Raw genomic sequence first — 20,588 nt, 5'->3', positions numbered from 1 at the left:
CTAACCTTAACCCTTAAGCCTACACTTAACCCTTAACCCAAACTTAACCCTACCCTAAAACTAACCTTAACCCTTAACCCTAAACCTAACCATACCCTAAAACTAACCTTAACCCTTAACCCAAACTTAACCCTTAACCCAAACTTAACCATACCCTAAAACTAACCTTAACCCTTATGCCTAAACTTAACCCTTAACCCAAACTTAACCCTTAAACCTAAACTTAACCCTTGACCCAAGCTTAACCCTTAAACCTAACCCTTAACCCAACTTAACCCTTAAACCTAACCCTTAACCCTAAAACCTAACCCTTAACCCAAACTTAACCCTTAAACCTAACCCTTAACCCAAACTTAACCCTTAAACCTAAACCTAACCCTTAACCCAAACTTAACCCTTAAACCTAAACCTAACCCTTAACCCAAACTTAACCATACCCTAAAACTAACCTTAACCCTAATGCCTAGACCTAACCCTTAACCCAAACTTAACCCTTAAACCTAACCCTTAACCCAAACATAAGCCTTAAAACTAAACGTAACCCTTAACCCAAACTTAACACTTAAACCTTTAGCCTTACCTTTAACTCATTAGTTTCTCCCATTCAATTCAGTGCAGACTATTGACATTTATACTGTAAGTCTCTGCTCATCTGCTCCTCCTCCTCTTCCTCTCCTCCTCCTCCTCTCCTCTTCCTCTCTCCTCCTCTTCTCAGGTCTATGATGTCCGATGAGAAGCGTCGTCTGGAGGCTAAGATCAGCCAGCTAGAGGAAGAGCTGGAGGAGGAGCAGGCCAACATGGAGAACCTCCACGACCGCCTCCGGAAGACACAGCAACAGGTAGGAGAGGAGGGGAGTATACACTAGGTAGTGTGTAGGTGGGAGGGGAGTGTGCTTTAGGTAGGGTTTACGGGGAGGGGAGTATGCACTAGGTAGTGTGAAGGGAGGAGGAGCAGACCAAGAGACACTCAGTGACTTCCCTACCTCTTCCCTTTACTGTCTCCATACCTCTTCCCTTTACTGTCTCCCTACCTCTTCCCTTTACTGTCTCCCTACCTCTTCCCCCTACTGTCTCCCTACCTCTTCCCTTTACTGTCTCCCTACCTCTTCCCTTTACTGTCTCCATACCTCTTCCCTTTACTGTCTCCCTACCTCTTCCCTTTACTGTCTCCCTACCTCTTCCTTTTCCCTTTACTGTCTCCTACTGTCTCCCTACCTCTTCCCTTTTCCCTTTACTGTCTCCCTCCCTTCTTCCCTTTACTGTCTCTTCTTCCCTTTACTGTCTCCCTACCTCTTCCCTTTACTGTCTCCCTACCTCTTCCCCTTTACTGTCTCCCTACCTCTTCCCTTTACTGTCTCCCTACCTCTTCCCTTTACTGTCTCCCTACCTCTTCCCTTTACTGTCTCCATACCTCTTCCCTTTACTGTCTCCCTACCTCTTCCCTTTACTGTCTCCCTACCTCTTCCCTTTACTGTCTCCCTACCTCTTCCCTTTACTGTCTCCCTACCTCTTTCCCTTTACTGTCTCCCCCTACCTCTTCCCTTCCATTTACTGTCTCCCTACCTCTTCCCTTTACTGTCTCCCTACCTCCCTACTTTCCCTTTACTGTCTCCATACCTCTTCCCTTTACTGTCTCCCTACCTCTTCCCTTTTCTGTCTCCATACCTCTTCCCTTTACTGTCTCCCTACCTCTTCCCTTCCTTTCTTCCCTTTACTGTCTGTCTCCCCTACCTCTTCCCTTTACTGTCTCCATACCTCTTCCCTTTACTGTCTCCCTACCTCTTCCCTTTACTGTCTCCCTACCTCTTCCCTTTACTGTCTCCCTACCTCTTCCCTTTACTGTCTCCCTACCTCTTCCCTTTACTGTCTCCCTACCTCTTCCCTTTACTGTCTCCCTACCTCTTCCCTTTACTGTCTCCCTACCTCTTCCCTTTACTGTCTCCCTACCTCTTCCCTTTACTGTCTCCCTACCTCTTCCCTTTACTGTCTCCCTACCTCTTCCCTTTACTGTCTCCCTACCTCTTCCTTTACTGTCTCCCTACCTCTTCCCTTTACTGTCTCCATACCTCTTCCCTTCTCCTACTGTCTCCTCCCTACCTCTTCCCTTTACTGTCTCCCTACCTCTTCCCTTTACTGTCTCCCTACCTCTTCCCTTTTCTGTCTCCCTACCTCTTCCCTTTACTGTCTCCCTACCTCTTCCCTTTACTGTCTCCCTACCTCTTCCCTTTCCCTACTGTCTCCCTACCTCTTCCCTTTACTGTCTCCCTACCTCTTCCCTTTACTGTCTCCCTACCTCTTCCCTTTACTGTCTCCCTACCTCTTCCCCTTCTTCCCCTTTACTCTCCCTACCTCTTCCCTTTACTGTCTCCATACTCCCTTTACCTCTTCCCTTTACCTCTTCCCTTTACTGTCTCCCTACCTCTTCCCTTTACTGTCTCCCTACCTCTTCCCTTTACTGTCTCCCCTCTTCCCTTTACTGTCTCCCTACCTCTTCCTTTACTGTCTCCCTACCTCTTCCCTTCTCCCTGTCTTCCCTTTACCTCTTCCTCTTCCCTTTACTGTCTCCCTACCTCTTCCCTTTACTGTCTCCCTACCTCTTCCCTTTACTGTCTCCCTACCTCTTCCTTTACTGTCTCCCTACCTCTTCCCTCCTTTACTGTCTCCCTACCTCTTCCCTTTACTGTCTCCCTACCTCTTCCTCTTCCTACTGTCTCCCTACCTCTTCCCTGTCTCCCTACCTCTTCCCTTTACTGTCTCTTTACTGTCTCCCTACCTCTTCCCTTTACTGTCTCCCTACCTCTTCCCTTTACTGTCTCCCTACCTCTTCCCTTTACTGTCTCCCTACCTCTTCCCTTTACTGTCTCCTACCTCTTCCCTTTACTCTTCCTCTTCCCTTTACTGTCTCCCTACCTCTTCCCTTTACTGTCTCCCTACCTCTTCCCTTTACTGTCTCCTACATCTTCCCTTTACTGTCTCCCTACCTCTTCCCTTTACTGTCTCCCTACCTCTTCCCTTTACTGTCTCCCTACCTCTTCCCTTTACTGTCTCCCTACCTCTTCCCTTTTCCTTTACTGTCTCCCTACCTCTTCCCTTTACTGTCTCCCTACCTCTTCCCTTTACTGTCTCCCTACCTCTTCCCTTTACTGTCTCCCTACCTACCTTTACTTCCCTTTCCTTTACTGTCTCCCTACCTCTTCCCTTTACTGTCTCCCTACCTCTTCCCTTTACTGTCTCCCTACCTCTTCCCTTTACTGTCTTCCCTACTGTCTCCATCTTTCCCTTTACTGTCTCCTACCTCTTCCTTTACTGTCTTCCCCCCTACTGTCTCCCTACCTCTTCCCTTTACTGTCTCCCTACCTCTTCCCTTTACTGTCTCCCTACCTCTTCCCTTTACTGTCTCCCTACCTCTTCCCTTTACTGTCTCCCTACCTCTTCCCTTTACTGTCTCCCTACCTACCTCTTCCCTTTACTTCTCCCCTTTACTGTCTCCTCTTCCTCTGTCCCTTTACTGTCTCCCTACCTCTTCCTTTACTTCTCCTACCTCTTCCCTTTACTGTCTCCCTACCTCTTCCTCCTTTACTGTCTCCCTACCTCTTCCCTTTACTGTCTCCCTACCTCTTCCTTTACTGTCTCCATACCTCTTCCCTTTACTGTCTCCCTACCTCTTCTTCCCTTTACTGTCTCCCCTCTTCCCTTTACTGTCTCCCTACTCTTCCCTTTACTGTCTCCCTACCTCTTCCCTTTACTGTCTCCCAACCTCTTCCCTTTACTGTCTCCTACCTCTTCCTTTACTGTCTCCCTACCTCTTCCCTTTACTGTCTCCCTACCTCTTCCCTTTACTGTCTCCCTACCTCTTCCCTTTACTGTCTCCCTTTACCTCTTCCCTTTACTGTCTCCCTACCTCTTCCCTTTACTGTCTCCCTACCTCTTCCCTTTACTACTCTTCCCTTTACTGTCTCCCTACCTCTTCCTTTACTGTCTCCCCTACCTCTTCCCTTTACTGTCTCCCTACCTCTTCCCTTTACTGTCTCCCTACCTACTGTCTCTTCTTCCTTTACTGTCTCCCTACTGTCTCTTTCCTTTACTGTCTCCCTACCTCTTCCCTTTACTGTCTCCCTACCTCTTCCCTTTACTGTCTCCTACCTCTTCCCTTTACTGTCTCCCTACCTCTTCCCTTTACTGTCTCCCTACCTCTTCCTTTACTGTCTCCCTACCTCTTCCTTTACTGTCTCCATACCTCTTCCCTTTACTGTCTCCCTACCTCTTTCCCTTTACTGTCTCCCTACCTCTTCCCTTTACTGTCTCCCTACCTCTTCCCTTGTCTCCCTACTGTCTCCCTACCTCTTCCCTTTACTGTCTCCCTACCTCTTCCATTTACTGTCTCCCTACCTCTTCCCTTTACTGTCTCCCTACCTCTTCCCTTTACTGTCTCCCTACCTCTTCCCTTTACTGTCTCCCTACCTCTTCCTTTACTGTCTCCCTACCTCTTCCCTTTACTGTCTCCCCTACCTACCTCTTCCCTTTACTGTCTCCCTACCTCTTCCCTTTACTGTCTCCTACCTCTTCCCTTTTGTCTCCTACCTCTTCCTTTACTGTCTTACCTTTCCCTTTACTGTCTGTCTCCTACCTCTTCCCTTTACTGTCTCCCTACCTCTTCCCTTTACTGTCTCCCTTTACTACCTCTTTCCCTTTACTGTCTCCCTACCTCTTCCCTTTACTGTCTCCCTACCTCTTCCCTTTACTGTCTCCCTACCTCTTCCCTTTACTGTCTCCCTACCTCTTCCTTTACTGTCTCCTACCTCTTCCCTTTACTGTCTCCCTACCTCTACCTTTCCTTTTTACTGTCTCCCTACCTCTTCCCTTTACTGTCTCCCTACCCTTTACTGTCTCCCTACCTCTTCCCTTTACTGTCTCCCCTCTTCCCTGTCTCCCTACCTCTTCCATTCTTATACCTCTTCCTTTACTGTCTCCTACCTCTTCCCTTTACTGTCTCCCTACCTCTTCCCTTTACTGTCTCCCTACCTCTTCCCTTTACTGTCTCCCTACCTCTTCCCTTTACTGTCTCCCTACCTCTTCCCTTTACTGTCTCCCTACCTCTTCCCTTTACTGTCTCCTACCTCTTCCCTTTACTGTCTCCCTACCTCTTCCCTTTTACTGTCTCCCTACCTCTTCCCTTTACTGTCTCCCTACCTCTTCCATTTACTGTCTCCCTACCTCTTCCCTTTACTGTCTCCCTACCTCTTCCCTTTACTGTCTCCCTACCTCTTCCCTTTACTGTCTCCCTACTGTCTCCCTACCTCTTCCCTTTACTGTCTCCCTACCTCTTCCCTTTACTGTCTCCCTACCTCTTCCCTTTACTGTCTCCCTACCTCTTCCCTTGTACTGTCTTCCCTTTACTGTCTCCCTACCTCTTCCCTTTACTGTCTCCCTACCTCTTCCCTTTACTGTCTCCCTACCTCTTCCCTTTACTGTCTCCCTACCTCTTCCATTTCTTCCCTTTACTGTCTCCTACCTCTTCCCTTTACTGTCTCCCTACCTCTTCCTTTTTTCCTTTACTGTCTCCCTACCTCTTCCCTTTACTGTCTCCCTACCTCTTCCCTTTACTGTCTCCCTACCTCTTCCCTACCTCTTCCTTTACTGTCTCCCTACCTCTTCCCTTTACTGTCTCCCTTCCTTTACCTCTTCCCTTTATACCTCTTCCCTTTACTGTCTCCCTACCTCTTCCCTTTACTGTCTCCCTACCTCTTCCCTTTACTGTCTCCCCTCTACCTCTTCCCTTTACTGTCTCCTCTTCCCTTTACTCTTCCCTTCCCTTTACTGTCTCCCTACCTCTTCCTGTCTTTACTGTCTGTCCCCTACCTCTTCCCTTTACTGTCTCCCTACCTCTTCCCTTTACTGTCTCCCTACCTCTTCCCTTTACTGTCTCCCTACCTCTTCCCTTTACTGTCTCCCTACCTCTTCCCTTTACTGTCTCCCTACCTCTTCCTTTACTGTCTCCCTACCTCTTCCCTTTACTGTCTCCCCCCTACCTCTTCCCTTTACTGTCTCCCTACCTCTTCCCTTTACTGTCTCCTACCTCTTCCCTTTACTGTCTCCCTACCTCTTACCTCCCCTTTACTGTCTCCCTACCTCTTCCCTTTACTGTCTTCTTCCTTTACTGTCTCCCTACCTCTTCCCTTTACTGTCTCCCTACCTCTTCCCTTTGTCTCTGTCTTCCTTTACTGTCTCCCTACCTTCTTCCTTTACTGTCTCCCCTCTTCCCTTTACTGTCTCTCTTCTTCCTTTACTGTCTCCCTACCTCTTCCTTCCCCTACCTCTTCCCTTTACTGTCTCCCTACCTCTTCCCTTTACTGTCTCCCCCTACCTCTTCCCCTTTACTGTCTCCCTACCTCTTCCCTTTACTGTCTCCCTACCTCTTCCCTTTACTGTCTCCCTACCTCTTCCTTTACTGTCTCCCTACCTCTTCCCTTTACTGTCTCCCTACCTCTTCCTTTACTGTCTCCCTACCTCTTCCCTTTACTGTCTCCTACCTCTTCCCTTTACTGTCTCCATACCTCTTCCCTACTGTCTCCTTCCCCCTTTACTGTCTCCCTACCTCTTCCCTTTACTGTCTCCCTACCTCTTCCCTTTACTGTCTCCTCTCCCTACCTCTTCCCTGTCTCCCTACCTCTTCCCTTTACTGTCTCCCTACCTCTTCCCTTTACTGTCTCCCTACCTCTTCCCTTTACTGTCTCCTTCTTCCCTTTACTGTCTCCCTACCTCTTCCCTTTACTGTCTCCCTACCTCTTCCCTTTACTGTCTCCCTACCTCTTCCCTTTACTGTCTCCCTACCTACCTCTTCCTCTTCCCTTTACTGTCTCCATACCTCTTCCCTTTACTGTCTCCTACTGTCTCCCTACCTCTTCCCTTTACTGTCTCTCCCTACCTCTTCCCTTTACTGTCTCCCTACCTCTTCCCTTTACTGTCTCCCTACCTCTTCCTTTACTGTCTCCTACCTCTGTCTCCTACCTCTTCCTCCCTACCTCTTCCCTTTACTGTCTCCCTACCTCTTCCCTTTACTGTCTCCCTACCTCTTCCCTTTACCTGTCTCCTCTTACTGTCTCCCTCCTCTTCCCTTTACTGTCTCCCTACCTCTTCCCTTTACTGTCTCCCTACCTCTTCCTTTACTGTCTCCCTACCTCTTCCCTTTACTGTCTCCCTACCTCTTCCCTTTACTGTCTCCCTACCTCTTCCCTTTACTGTCTCCCTACCTCTTCCCTTTACTGTCTCCCTACCTCTTCCCTTTACTGTCTCCTCTTCCTTTACTGTCTCCCTACCTCTTCCCTTTACTGTCTTACCTCTTCCCTTTACTGTCTCCCTACCTCTTCCCTTTACTGTCTCCCTACCTCTTCCCTTTACTGTCTCCCCTTTACTGTCTCCCTACCTCTTCCCTTTACTGTCTCCCTACCTCTTCCCTTCTTCCCTTTACTGTCTCCATACCTCTTCCCTTTACTGTCTCCCTACCTCTTCCCTTTACTGTCTCCTACCTCTTCCCTTTACTGTCTCCCTACTTCCCTTTACTGTCTCCTTTACTGTCTCCATACCTCTTCCTTTACTGTCTCCCAACCTCTTCCCTTTACTCTCCTACCTCTTCCCTTTACTGTCTCCCTCTCTTCCCTTTACTGTCTCTTCCTTCCCTTTACTGTCTCCCTACCTCTTCCTTTACTGTCTCCATACCTCTTCCCTTTACTGTCTCCCTACCTCTTCCTTTACTGTCTCCTCTTCCCTTTACTGTCTCCATACCTCTTCCCTTTACTGTCTCCTCTTCCCTTTACTGTCTCCCTCTTCCTTTACTGTCTCCCTACCTCTTCCCTTTACTGTCTCCTACCTCTTCCTTTACTGTCTCCCTACCTCTTCCCTTTACTGTCTCCTACCTCTTCCCTTTACTGTCTCCCTACCTCTTCCCTTTTCCCTTTACTGTCTCCCTACCTCTTCCCTTTACTGTCTCCCTACCTCTTCCTTTACTGTCTCCCTACCTCTTCCTTTACTGTCTCCCTACCTCTTCCCTTTACTGTCTCCCTACCTCTTCCCTTTACTGTCTCCCTACCTCTTCCCTTTACTGTCTCCCCTACCTCTTCCCTTTACTGTCTCCCTACCTCTTCCCTTTACTGTCTCCCTACCTCTTCCTTTACTGTCTCCCTACCTCTTCCTTTACTGTCTCCCCTACCTCTTCCCTTTACTGTCTCCCTACCTCTTCCCTTTACTGTCTCCTACCTCTTCCCTTTACTGTCTCCCTACCTCTTCCCTTTACTGTCTCCCTACCTCTTCCCTTTACTGTCTCCCTACCTCTTCCCTTTACTGTCTCCCTACCTCTTCCCTTTACTGTCTCCCTACCTCTTCCCTTTACTGTCTCCCCTCTACCTCTTCCCTTTACTGTCTCCCTACCTCTTCCCTTTACTGTCTCCCTACCTCTTCCCTTTACTGTCTCCCCTACTCTACCTCTTCCCTTTCTTCCCTTTACTGTCTCCCTACCTCTTCCTTTACTGTCTCCCTACCTCTTCCCTTTACTGTCTCCCTACCTCTTCCCTTTACTGTCTCCCTTCCCTTTACCTCTTCCCCCCTACTGTCTCCCTACCTCTTCCCTTTACTGTCTCCCTACCTCTTCCTTTACTGTCTCCATTTTCCCTTTACTGTCTCCCTACCTCTTCCCTTCTGTCTCCCTACCTCTTCCCTTTACTGTCTCCCTACCTCTTCCCTTTACTGTCTCCCTACCTCTTCCTGTCTTTACTGTCTCCCTACCTCTTCCCTTTACTGTCTCCCTACCTCTCCATTTACTGTCCCCTACCTCTTCCCTTTACTGTCTCCCTACCTACTGTCTCCCTTTACTGTCTCCCTACCTCTTCCCTTTACTGTCTCCCCTCTTCCCTTTACTGTCTCCCTACCTCTTCCTTTACTGTCTCCTACCTCTTCCCTTTACTGTCTCCCTACCTCTTCCTTTACTGTCTCCCTACCTCTTCCCTTTACTGTCTCCCTACCTCTTCCTTTACTGTCTCCCTACCTCTTCCCTTTACTGTCTCCCTACCTCTTCCCTTTACTGTCTCCCTACCTCTTCCCTTTACTGTCTCCCTACCTCTTCCCTTTACTGTCTCCCTACCTCTTCCCTTTACTGTCTCCCTACCGCTTACCTTTACTGTCTCCCTACCTCTTCCTGTTACTGTCTCCATACCTCTTCCCTTTACTGTCTCCCTACCTCTTCCATTTACTGTCTCCATACCTCTTCCCTTTACTGTCTCCCTACCTCTTCCCTTTACTGTCTCGATTTACTGTCTCCCTACCTCTTCCCTTTACTGTCTCCATACCTCTTCCCTTTACTGTCTCTCTACCTCTTCCTGTTACTGTCTCCCTACCTCTTCCCTTTACTGTCTCCCTACCTCTTCCCTTTACTGTCTCCCTACCTCTTCCCTTTACTGTCAGACAAGAGGGCATCTCCTATCTCTTCCCCCTGGTCTTAACCTCTTCCTCCCATGACCCCCTCTCTAAAGTGATGATGTGTGCGTCTCTCTATCCCTTCCCCCTAGGTGGACCAGTTGAGCAGTGAGCTGCAGGCTGAGCGTAGTTCCTCCCAGAGCAGTGAGGGCGCCAGACAGCAGCTCGAGAGGCAGAACAAGGATCTGAAGGTCAAGCTACAGGAGATGGAGGGTCAGGGGAGGTCAAAGTTCAAATCCTCCATCGCCGCCCTGGAGGCCAAACTACACCAGCTGGAGGAGCAGCTGGAGCTGGAGAACAGGTAAGGACAGGAGAGGGGAGGAGAGGAAGGAGAGGGCTGGAGAACAGATAAGGACAGGAGAGAGGGAGGAGAGGAAGGAGAGGGCTGGATAACAGGTAAGGACAGGAGAGGGGGAGGAGAGGAGAGGAGGAGACAGGAACAGCTCAGGCTGGAGAACAGGTTGGGGCAGGAGAGGATGATGGGAAATGTAGTTCTTACTCACATGGTCATGATGAACTACATAAAGAACTTGATCCCAATGCAAAAGGCAAGGTAGGTAAATATACACTCTCTGGACAGTTTATTAGGTACACCACCCCATTCACCAAAAATGTATCCTTCCTACAGAAGGTCGCGTGTCCGTGGCTTGCTATATAAAAGAGGCAGACAGGCATCAAGGCATTCAGTTACTGTTGGATTGAACTTTAGAATGGGTAAAACGAGGGACCTAAGCGACTTCGAGCGAGGTGGAGAGGTCAAAGGAGAACGGCAACAATCGTGCAATCCAACAGACGGGACACAAACAGACAAATAACGGCGCTGTACAACAGTGGTGTGCAGAACGGCATCTCACGAATGCACATCTCATCGATCTCTGTCACGGATGGGCTGTTGCAGCAGACGACCGCACCGGGTTCCCCTCCCATCTGCTACAAACAGGAAGAAGCGGCTCCAGTGGACACGTGATCCACTACAATTGAGAAGTGGGAAAACATCGCCTGGAAAATGACAGCGAGTTCAGTTTACTTGAGTGGCCAGATCAGTCCCCAGACCAGTCCCCAGATCAGTCCCCAGATCAGTCCCCAGACCAGTCCCCAGATCAGTGTACCAGATGGGTGTACCTAATAAACTGGACCTGGTACTAGATGGGTGTACCTAATAAACTGGACCTAGTACTAGATGGGTGTACCTAATAAACTGGCCTGGTACTAGATGGCTGTACCTAATAAACTGGACCTACCTAATAAACTGGACCTGGTACTAGATGGGTGTACCTAATAAACTGGACCTGGTACTAGATGGTGTACCTAATAAACTGGACCTGGTACTAGATGGGTGTACCTAATAAACTGGACCTGGTACTAGATGGACCTGTGTACCTAATAAACTGTCCGGGTACTAGATGGGTGTACCTAATAAACTGGACCTGGTACTAGATGGGTGTACCTAATAAACTGGACCTGGTACTAGATGGGTGTACCTAATAAACTGAAGGTGTACCTAATAAACTGATGACTGTACCTAATAAACTGGACCTAATAAACTGTCCGGGTACTAGATGGGTGTACCTAATAAACTGTCCGGTGAGTGTATAAGCCCAATAGTAATACTATAGTGATGGAATGGATAGTGCAGTCATCATTACAGTTGGATGCATTGGTACCTTTCTGGCAATTCAGATTGTTGGTAGAGGACATCAATGGGACTCCCTGCCTAAAGAAAGGTTAATTAAAATATATATCAGCTGTAAAGTTCTGGCTTGGTGTGTGTCCAGAGAGAGACAGCTGTAAGGTTCTAGTTTGTTGTGTGTGTCCAGAGAGAGACCGCTGTAAGGTTCTAGTTTGTTGTGTGTGTCCAGAGAGAGACAGCTGTAAGGTTCTGGTTCTGGTGTGTGTGTGTGTGTGTGTGTGTGTGTGTGTGTGTGTGTGTGTGTGTGTCCAGAGAGAGACAGACCAACGCTAAAGCAACGCGTCAGAAAGAGAAGAAACTGAAGGATCTGACCATCCAGATGGAGGAAGACAGGAAACAGGCAGAGCAGTACAAGGACCAGGTAACACACACACACACACACACATATATACACATATCCTTCAATTTTAAAATGTATTTTTGAGTTTGCTTTTTGGCTTCCTTCCCTTATGTATGGTGTGTGTGTGTGTGTGTGTGTGTGTGTGTGTGTGTGTGTGTGTGTGTGTGTGTGTGTGTGACTAGGTGGAGAAGGCTAACGTGCGTGTGAAGCAGCTGAAGCGTCAGCTGGAGGAGGCGGAGGAGGAGTCTCAACGGGTTGCCGCGGGACGCAGGAAGTTACAGAGAGAACTGGACGAGGCCTCCGAGGCCAACGACGCCCTCAGTAGGGAGGTGTCGACCCTAAAGGGCAAACTCAGGTACACACAGGTTATTCCGCCTGGCTAAATACAACACTATGCAGACATCACACTGAAGTCCACCTCGAGATGATGTTTTTACACCTGGTAGGTGCTGTGGAGTTGTTTTACAGGGTTACAGCCATAGTAGAAAGGCAGCTCGTTCAGTTTGAAGTGATTTGTGTTAGCGGTGTTGTTAGCTAGCTCCTCTGAACAACAGTGTCCTGATGAGAGAGCACATGTTCTATGCCAGGTGAAATCTCGCCTCATTAGCTCGTTGTTATGGATGTATACAAATAAAAGCCACTAGAAAAACAGCTAAAAACAAATGCAGCTACTGTTGCAGTTGATCTGGCTGCACAGTTGGAGGTGACTGTAACATGCTGACTAGACCGGGCGCGCACGTGCCCTATCGTGTGCATGTTTTTTTTGTTTTGTCTATCCACACCAGATGTGACCAGGACACGCAGGTTGAAATATCAAAACACACTCTGAACCAACTACATTAATTTGGAGACAGGTCGAAACGCATGAAACATTAATGGCAATTTAGCTAGCTAGCTTGCTGTTGCTAGCTAATTTGTCCTGGGATATAAACATTGGGTTGTTATTTTACCTGAAATGCACAAGGTCCTCTACTCTGACTATTAATCCACAGATAAAAGGGTAAACCGAGTTTGTTTCTAGACAGAATCTCTCCTCCTTCCGTCTTCTTCTGGACTTTATATGGTGGTTGGCAACCAACTTTAAGGTGCATTACCACCACCAACTGGACTGGAGTGTGGATCTCAGGTTCATCTTTCAATCACCCACGTTGGCGCTACGCAGACGCTAGTTGACACTACACAGACGCTAGTTGACGCTATGCAGACGCTAGTTGACACCAAGCAGACGCTAGCTGACGCTACGCAGACGCTAGTTGGCGCTACGCAGACGCTAGTTGATGTTACGCAGACGCTAGTTGATGCTACGCAGACGCTACTTGGCACTACGCAGACGCTAGTTGATGCTACGCAGACGCTAGTTGACGCTCGCAAGCAGTTTGGATTAAATGATTGAATAACATGTATGTGTACATTTATTTTGCAACGCTCGTGGCACATGACGCAAGCGGTGGGGTCAACGTGTAAGTTAGCAGCAGTTAGCTAGCTAGCAAGGGATAAGAATGTTGTCAGTTAAATACAACACACTATACCTGACCTGTATATAGTAGACAATATAACACTACACCTGGCCTGTATATAGTAGACAATATAACACACTACACCTGACCTGTATATAGTAGACAATATAACACACTACACCTGACCTGTATATAGTAGACAATATAACACACTACACCTGACCTGTATATAGTAGACAATATAACACACTACACCTGGCCTGTATATAGTAGACAATATAACACACTACACCTGACCTGTATATAGTAGACAATATAACACACTACACCTGGCCTGTATATAGTAGACAATATAACACACTACACCTGACCTGTATATAGTAGACAATATAACACACTACACCTGACCTGTATATAGTAGACAATATAAACACTGTATATAGTAGACAATATAACACTACACCTGACCTGTATATAGTAGACAATATAACACACTACACCTGGCCTGTATATAGTAGACAATATAACACACTACACCTGACCTGTATATAGTAGACAATATAACACACTACACCTGTATATAGCAATATATAGTGACAATATAAGACACACTACACCTGGCCTGTATATAGTAGACAATATAACACACTACACCTGACCTGTATATAGTAGACAATATAACACACTACACCTGGCCTGTATATAGTAGACAATATAACACACTACACCTGACCTGTATATAGTAGACAATATAACACACTACACCTGACCTGTATATAGTAGACAATATAACACACTACACCTGACCTGTATATAGTAGACAATATAACACACTACACCTGACCTGTATATAGTAGACAATATAACACACTACACCTGGTAGACAATATAACACCTGTATATAGTAGACAATATAACACACTACACCTGACCTGTATATAGTAGACAATATAACACACTACACCTGACCTGTATATAGTAGACAATATAACACACTACACCTGACCTGTATATAGTAGACAATATAACACACTACACCTGACCTGTATATAGTAGACAATATAATATAATAACACACCTGACCTGTATATAGTAGACAATATAACACACTACACCTGACCTGTATATAGTAGACAATATAACACACTACACCTGACCTGTATATAGTAGACAATATAACACACTACACCTGACCTGTATATAGTAGACAATATAACACACTACACCTGACCTGTATATAGTAGACAATATAACACACTACACCTGACCTGTATATAGTAGACAATATAACACACTACACCTGACCTGTATATAGTAGACAATATAACACACTACACCTGACCTGTATATAGTAGACAATATAACACACTACACCTGACCTGTATATAGTAGACAATATAACACACTACACCTGACCTGTATATAGTAGACAATATAACACACTACACCTGACCTGTATATAGTAGACAATATAACACACTACACCTGACCTGTATATAGTAGACAATATAACACACTACACCTGACCTGTATATAGTAACAATATAACACTACACCTGACCTGTATATAGTAGACAATATAACACACACACCTGACCTGTATATAGTAGACAATATAACACACTACACCTGACCTGTATATAGTAGACAATATAACACCTGACCTGTATATAGTAGACAATATAACTACACCTGACCTGTATATAGTAGACAATATAACACACTACACCTGACCTGTATATAGTAGACAATATAACACACTACACCTGACCTGTATATAGTAGACAATATAACACACTACACCTGACCTGTATATAACTACACCTGACCTGTATATAGTAGACAATATAACACACTACACCTGACCTGTATATAGTAGACAATATAACTACACCTGACCTGTATATAGTAGACAATATAACACACTACACCTGACCTGTATATAGTAGACAATATAACTACACCTGACCTGTACAATATAACTGACCTGTATATAGTAGACAATATAACACACTACACCTGACCTGTATATAGTAGACAATATAACACACTACACCTGACCTGTATATAGTAGACAATATAACACACTACACCTGACCTGTATATAGTAGACAATATAACTACACCTGACCTGTATATAGTAGACAATATAACACACTACACCTGACCTGTATATAACACACTACACCTGACCTGTATATAGTAGACAATATAACACTACACCTGACCTGTATATAGTAGACAATATAACACACTACACCTGACCTGTATATAGTAGACAATATAACTACACCTGACCTGTATATAGTAGACAATATAACACACTACACCTGACCTGTATATAGTAGACAATATAACACACTACACCTGACCTGTATATAGTAGACAATATAACACACTACACCTGACCTGTATATAGTAGACAATATAACTACACCTGGCCTGTATATAGTAGACAATATAACACACTACACCTGACCTGTATATAGTAGACAATATAACACACTACACCTGACCTGTATATAGTAGACAATATAACTACACCTGGCCGAAGACCAGCCAAAACAAGACCGTTTATGATGTTGATGTTCTTTCTCTTCCTCTTCTGTCTCTGACTCTGACACCTCTTCAAACCTTTAGATATTAACTTGCCCTCAAACACTTCTCTGTCTGCCTCTCGCTGAGTCATCTTTACTTCGGCAATCAACTTAATACTCACATCATTACTTGACTTGGGAATCTACAGCAACTCTGCAGCTAATTCAACTAAGTTTTTCTGATGACACTTCTCAAACACTTCAAAATCTTCCTCAGACTCTTCCTCAAATTCTTCCTTAAAGCCTTCATCAAAATCTACCTTAAATTCTTCCTCAAACTCTTCCTCAATCTCTTCCTCAACTTAAACTCCTCAGCCTTTAGCTAACCCTTGGTCTCTCATTCATCCTCTGTCTTCACCTCTAAACCCTCCTCTTCTATAGCAGCCTTTTCTTCCAGTTCTTCCAACAGTGTTTAAGGTCTAACCATCCAGACACATATGTTTCTTACATGGCTCTGGAAACCAACTATACCTCTAACTTAACTCATTTCCTCTCTGTCTGATTCTGGCATCTCTTCTTCTTCCTTCTCCAAATTCTACCTTTTTCTTGTCTTCCTCCAATACGGCCTTCTATCCTGCCTCTTCCCTCTGCCTCTAATTCCATTATTTCCCCGACATTCCCGTCCTTCCCAGGCGAGGAGGGGAGTCATCTTTCAGCAGCAGTCCTCGTCGCGTGGGGAGCATTGGGAATGTCAGCCTCAGTAGGACCGGGAGCCGGAGGAGCAGAGCTGGGGATAATGAAGGGAATGGTGGGAATTCTGAGAACACAAACAACGTTCCAGAGGAGGAGGAGCCTCTGTTCTCATCCACCCCGCCTCCAGAGGACATCAGCGGAACCCTGCCGGAAGAGTAGAGGGACAAAGTCTCACCCCTCCTTTTAAACACTGTCCTTCCTTCTTCCTGTCCTTCCCTGACTTCCCTCAATACATCTTTCCATTTCCTGTCTTTTACCCCTCCCTCGTTCCCTCTCCTTCCATTCCTCCTTTTATCTTTCCCTCCTTCCACTTCTCCCTTCTTCCCTCCCTCCTTTTTCTCCTCCCTTCTTCCCTCCCCTTCCCTTCCTCCTTTTCTCCTCCCTTCTTCCCTCCCCTTCCCTTCCTTTTCTCCTCCCTTCTTCCCTCCCCTTCCCTTCCTCCTTTTTCTCCTCCCTTCTTCCCTCCCCTTCCCTTCCTCCTTTTATCCTCCCTTCTTCCTTTTTCTCCTCCCTCCCTCCTTTTTCTCCTCCCTTCTTCCCTCCCCTTCCCTTCCTCCCTTCTTCCCTCCCTTCCTCCTTTTTCTCCTCCCTTCTTCCCTCCCCTTCCCTTCCTCCCTTCCCTCCCTTCCTCCTTTTCTCCTCCCTTCTTCCCTCCCCTTCCCTTCCTCCTTTTCTCCTCCCTTCTTCCCTCCCCTTCCCTTCCTTTTTCTCCTCCCTTCTTCCCTCCCCTTCCTTCCTTTTTCTCCTCCCTTCTTCCCTCCCCTTCCCTTCCTCCTCCTCCCTTTCCCTCCCCTTCCTTCCTTCCCCTCCTTCCCTCCCCTCCCTTCCTTTTCTCCTCCCGTATTCCCTCCCCTCCCCTCCTTTTTCTCCTCCCTTCTTCCCTCCCCTTCCCTTCCTCCTTTTTCTTCTCCCTTCTTCCCTCCCCATCCCTTCTTCCTTTTATCCTCCCTCCCTCCTTTTTCTCCTCCCTTCTTCCCCCCCTTCCCTTCCTCCTTTTTCTCCTCCCTTCTTCCCTCCCCTTCCCTTCCTCCTTTTTCTCCTCCCTTCTTCCCTCCCCTTCCTCCTTTTATCCTCCCTTCTTCCCTTCCCTTCTTCCTTTTATCCTCCCCTTCCCTTTCCCTTCCTTTTTTCCTCCCTTCTTCCCTCCCCTTCCCTTCCTCCCTTTTCTCCTCCCTTCTTCCCTTACTTTTCTCCTCCCTTCTTCCCTCCCCTTCCCTTCCTCCTTTTCTCCTCCCTTCTTCCCTCCCCTTCCCTTCCTTTTCTCCTCCCGTATTCCCTCCCCTCCCCTCCTTTTTCTCCTCCCTTCTTCCCTTCCTCCTTTTTCTTCTCCCTTCTTCCCTCCCCTTCCCTTCCTTTTCTCTTCCCTTCCTCCTTTTCTCCTCCCTTCTTCCCTTCCTTCTTCCCTCCCTCCCTTCCCTTCCTCCTTTTCTCCTCCCTTCTTCCCTCCCCTTCCCTTCCTCCTTTCTCCTCCCTTCTTCCCTCCCTCCTTTTTCTCCTCCCTTCTTCCCTCCCCTTCCCTTCCTCTTTCTCCTCCCTTCTTCCCTCCCCTTCCCTTCCTTTCCTTTTCTCCTCCCGTATTCCCTCCCCTCCCTCCTTTTTCTCCTCCCTTCTTCCCTCCCTTCTTCCCTTCCTTTTCTCCTCCCTTCTTCCCTCCCCTTCCCTTCCTCCTTTTTCTCCTCTCTTCTTCCCTCCCCTTCTTTTTCTCCTCCCTTATTCCCTCCCCTCCCCTTTTTCTCCTCCCTTCTTCCCTCCCCTTCCCTTCCCTTCCTTTGCTCCTCCCTTCTTCCAGCCCCTCCCTTCCTTCCATCCCGACTAAAGTTATTATACCCCGCCCCCTTTTTATGCCTCACCTGTCTGTGACAATAGCTTTGATTGTGTCACCAAAATGTCACAAAGTACGGTGTGAGCTGTTTTAAACTGAAGTTATAGCTTATTGCAGAGGTCATAATATATATCTGAAGTTATAGCTTATTGCAGATGTCATAATATATATCTGAAGTTATAGCTTAAAGATTGTTTTTCTCTCTACTTTTATTTATTTGATTATATTTTCAAGCAGTTAAACTAATTCTTTAATCTGGGTATTTAATGTGAATTGAGTTGATATAGAGTAAACCCAGGGACAATACTGTCTAAAAGATATTTAATCAGATATCAGGCTGTTTGCTAGGTCTTTGTTTTTCATTCATAATGAGTTCCTTACTGACACACACACACACACACTACAGCCCTACTACTACTGCTATGATCTACGTTGAGGTTCACATCAAATTATATTCCACAATCATACTAGCCTCATCCCAGATCTGTTTGTGCCATCATGTCAACTCATGACAGACAGACTGGTGCCCAGGCTACAATCCTAGAGGACACAGACAGACTGGTGCCCAGGCTACAATCCTAGAGGACACAGACAGACTGGTGCCCAGGCTACAATCCTACAGGACACAGGCAGACTGGTGCCCAGGCTACAATCCTACAGGACACAGGCAGACTGGTACCCAGGCTACAATCCTACAGGACACAGACAGACTGGTGCCCAGGCTACAATCCTAGAGGACACAGGCAGACTGGTACCCAGGCTACAATAGTTTACATGGCTTTCAGTACCATTCAGTGTCAAGGGTTATTAGGCTGAATTGTTTGTGAAAATACCTAAATATATATTTTAAATGCTATAAACTATTTTCAAATCACCACAATCGCATGTTCTTGTCTGTGGATTTTGTTCAACAGCAACAAAAAAAAGACATCTCTTTCACCAAGTCAGTTTTATTGAGGACAGTTGGCTCAGAGACACATTTAACCCAACATGACTTATTAGATACAGGAAGAGGCATCCCAGGATGAAAACACATATTTCATGGGGAAAAACTAAATGTGTATATTTTAGTACAGAAGCTTGTGAGTGGCTACACAAAGCAACAACATGACATCTCATTGGGTGTCCATCTCTGTGACTTCCTGATTCACAGAAACAAGACACACGCCCATCCACACTGAGGTTTTTTTTTTTAAGCTAGAAATGTTTCAAATGATATTGCTTCATACATTCTACCCCCTGAGCAACAAGCAGTAACAGTCACACGTAGGTATCCACTCCCATTATAAACACACTCAACATTCTATTTTCTTACATCCTATATTATTACTAGTACCATATAGGGAAAAAGTAAGAACCCAAAGCAAGTGAATCAACCCTTAAATGTATTTTGTAACATAAAACACGTTTCCTTGAAGTAATCATATGTCATCCCTCATCACAGAACAAGGTTACTTTCATGGTTGGGCTCAGTTCCATTTCAATTCAGTCATTCTTTCATGGTTGGGCTCAGTTCCATTTCAATTCAGTCAATCTTTCATGGTTGGGCTCAGTTCCATTTCAATTCAGTCAATCCTGGAAATAAATGGACGTTCCAATTGTCTCTCAATTAAAAAAACAAGTGTATTTCAGTTTACTTCCTAAATTGAAACAGAATTGGTAACTTTTTATACTCCTGGATGGCAAAAGTACTGAGCTGAACAGCCAACTGATATTCATCTCTTCCATTTAGCACCTAGCTCTTGGTAAATCTGTAAGGATTGGATAGGTATAAACATGGTGAATACTTCACCTAGCCTCATCAGAGGACAAGGTGGAGGTGTTCTTTACCATATTGCGTTGCTACTCGCGTCTATCCAACACTTTCAGATCTACTACATTTGCCTAGGACCTAGGGAGGAGGGTAGTTGGGGCTAAATGTTAGTTTGTTTGGCGTTGACGCTATAGCATTGGCTAGAACTGAATGGGCTGAGGTGTATTACCGGTACCTGAGCAGTAGAAAGAGACATCTTTAATAAGATCAGACCACACTGAGGTCCCAGCTACACAGAGACATCTTTAATAAGATCAGACCACACTGGAGGTCCCAGTGACATCTTTAGACATCTTTAATAAGATCAGACCTTTAATAAGATCAGACCACACTGAGGTCCCAGTCCAGACATCTTTAATAAGTCCCACACTGAGGTCCCAGCTACACAGAGACATCTTTAATAAGGTCAGACCACACTGAGGTCCCAGCTACACAGAGACATCTTTAATAAGATCAGACCACGCTGAGGTCCCAGCTACACAGAGACATCTTTAATAAGATCAGACCACACTGATCAGACCACACTAGAGGTCCCAGTGACATCTTTAATAAGGTCAGACCACACTGAGGTCCCAGCTACACAGAGACATCTTTAATAAGATCAGACCACACTAAGGTCCCAGCTACACAGAGACATCTTTAATAAGGTCAGACCACGCTGAGGTCCCAGCTACACAGAGACATCTTTAATAAGATCAGACCACGCTGAGG

At 46.2% G+C, this 20,588-nt stretch overlaps 1 protein-coding gene across 1 annotated transcript in view; it reads left to right on the top strand.

Annotated features, from left to right (window-relative positions):
- The window catches only part of LOC115103527 (myosin-11-like), a 93,116-nt gene extending 76,606 nt beyond the window's left edge, over nucleotides 1–16,510 (top strand). Inside the window, exons 42-46 of the mRNA XM_065010785.1 lie at nucleotides 716–839; nucleotides 9,558–9,766; nucleotides 11,408–11,516; nucleotides 11,678–11,850; nucleotides 16,182–16,510. Coding sequence (XP_064866857.1) covers nucleotides 716–839; nucleotides 9,558–9,766; nucleotides 11,408–11,516; nucleotides 11,678–11,850; nucleotides 16,182–16,401 — 835 coding nt within the window. The 3' untranslated portion in view covers nucleotides 16,402–16,510. The remainder of the gene's footprint in view (nucleotides 1–715; nucleotides 840–9,557; nucleotides 9,767–11,407; nucleotides 11,517–11,677; nucleotides 11,851–16,181) is intronic.
- Nucleotides 16,511–20,588: the final 4,078 nt, after the last annotated feature.

Source organism: Oncorhynchus nerka, linkage group LG26 (assembly GCF_034236695.1).
Source record: "Oncorhynchus nerka isolate Pitt River linkage group LG26, Oner_Uvic_2.0, whole genome shotgun sequence".
Lineage (NCBI taxonomy): Eukaryota > Metazoa > Chordata > Actinopteri > Salmoniformes > Salmonidae > Oncorhynchus > Oncorhynchus nerka.
The sequence above is the reverse complement of the archived record's forward strand: the minus strand, read 5'-3'. Positions and strand labels throughout refer to the sequence as shown.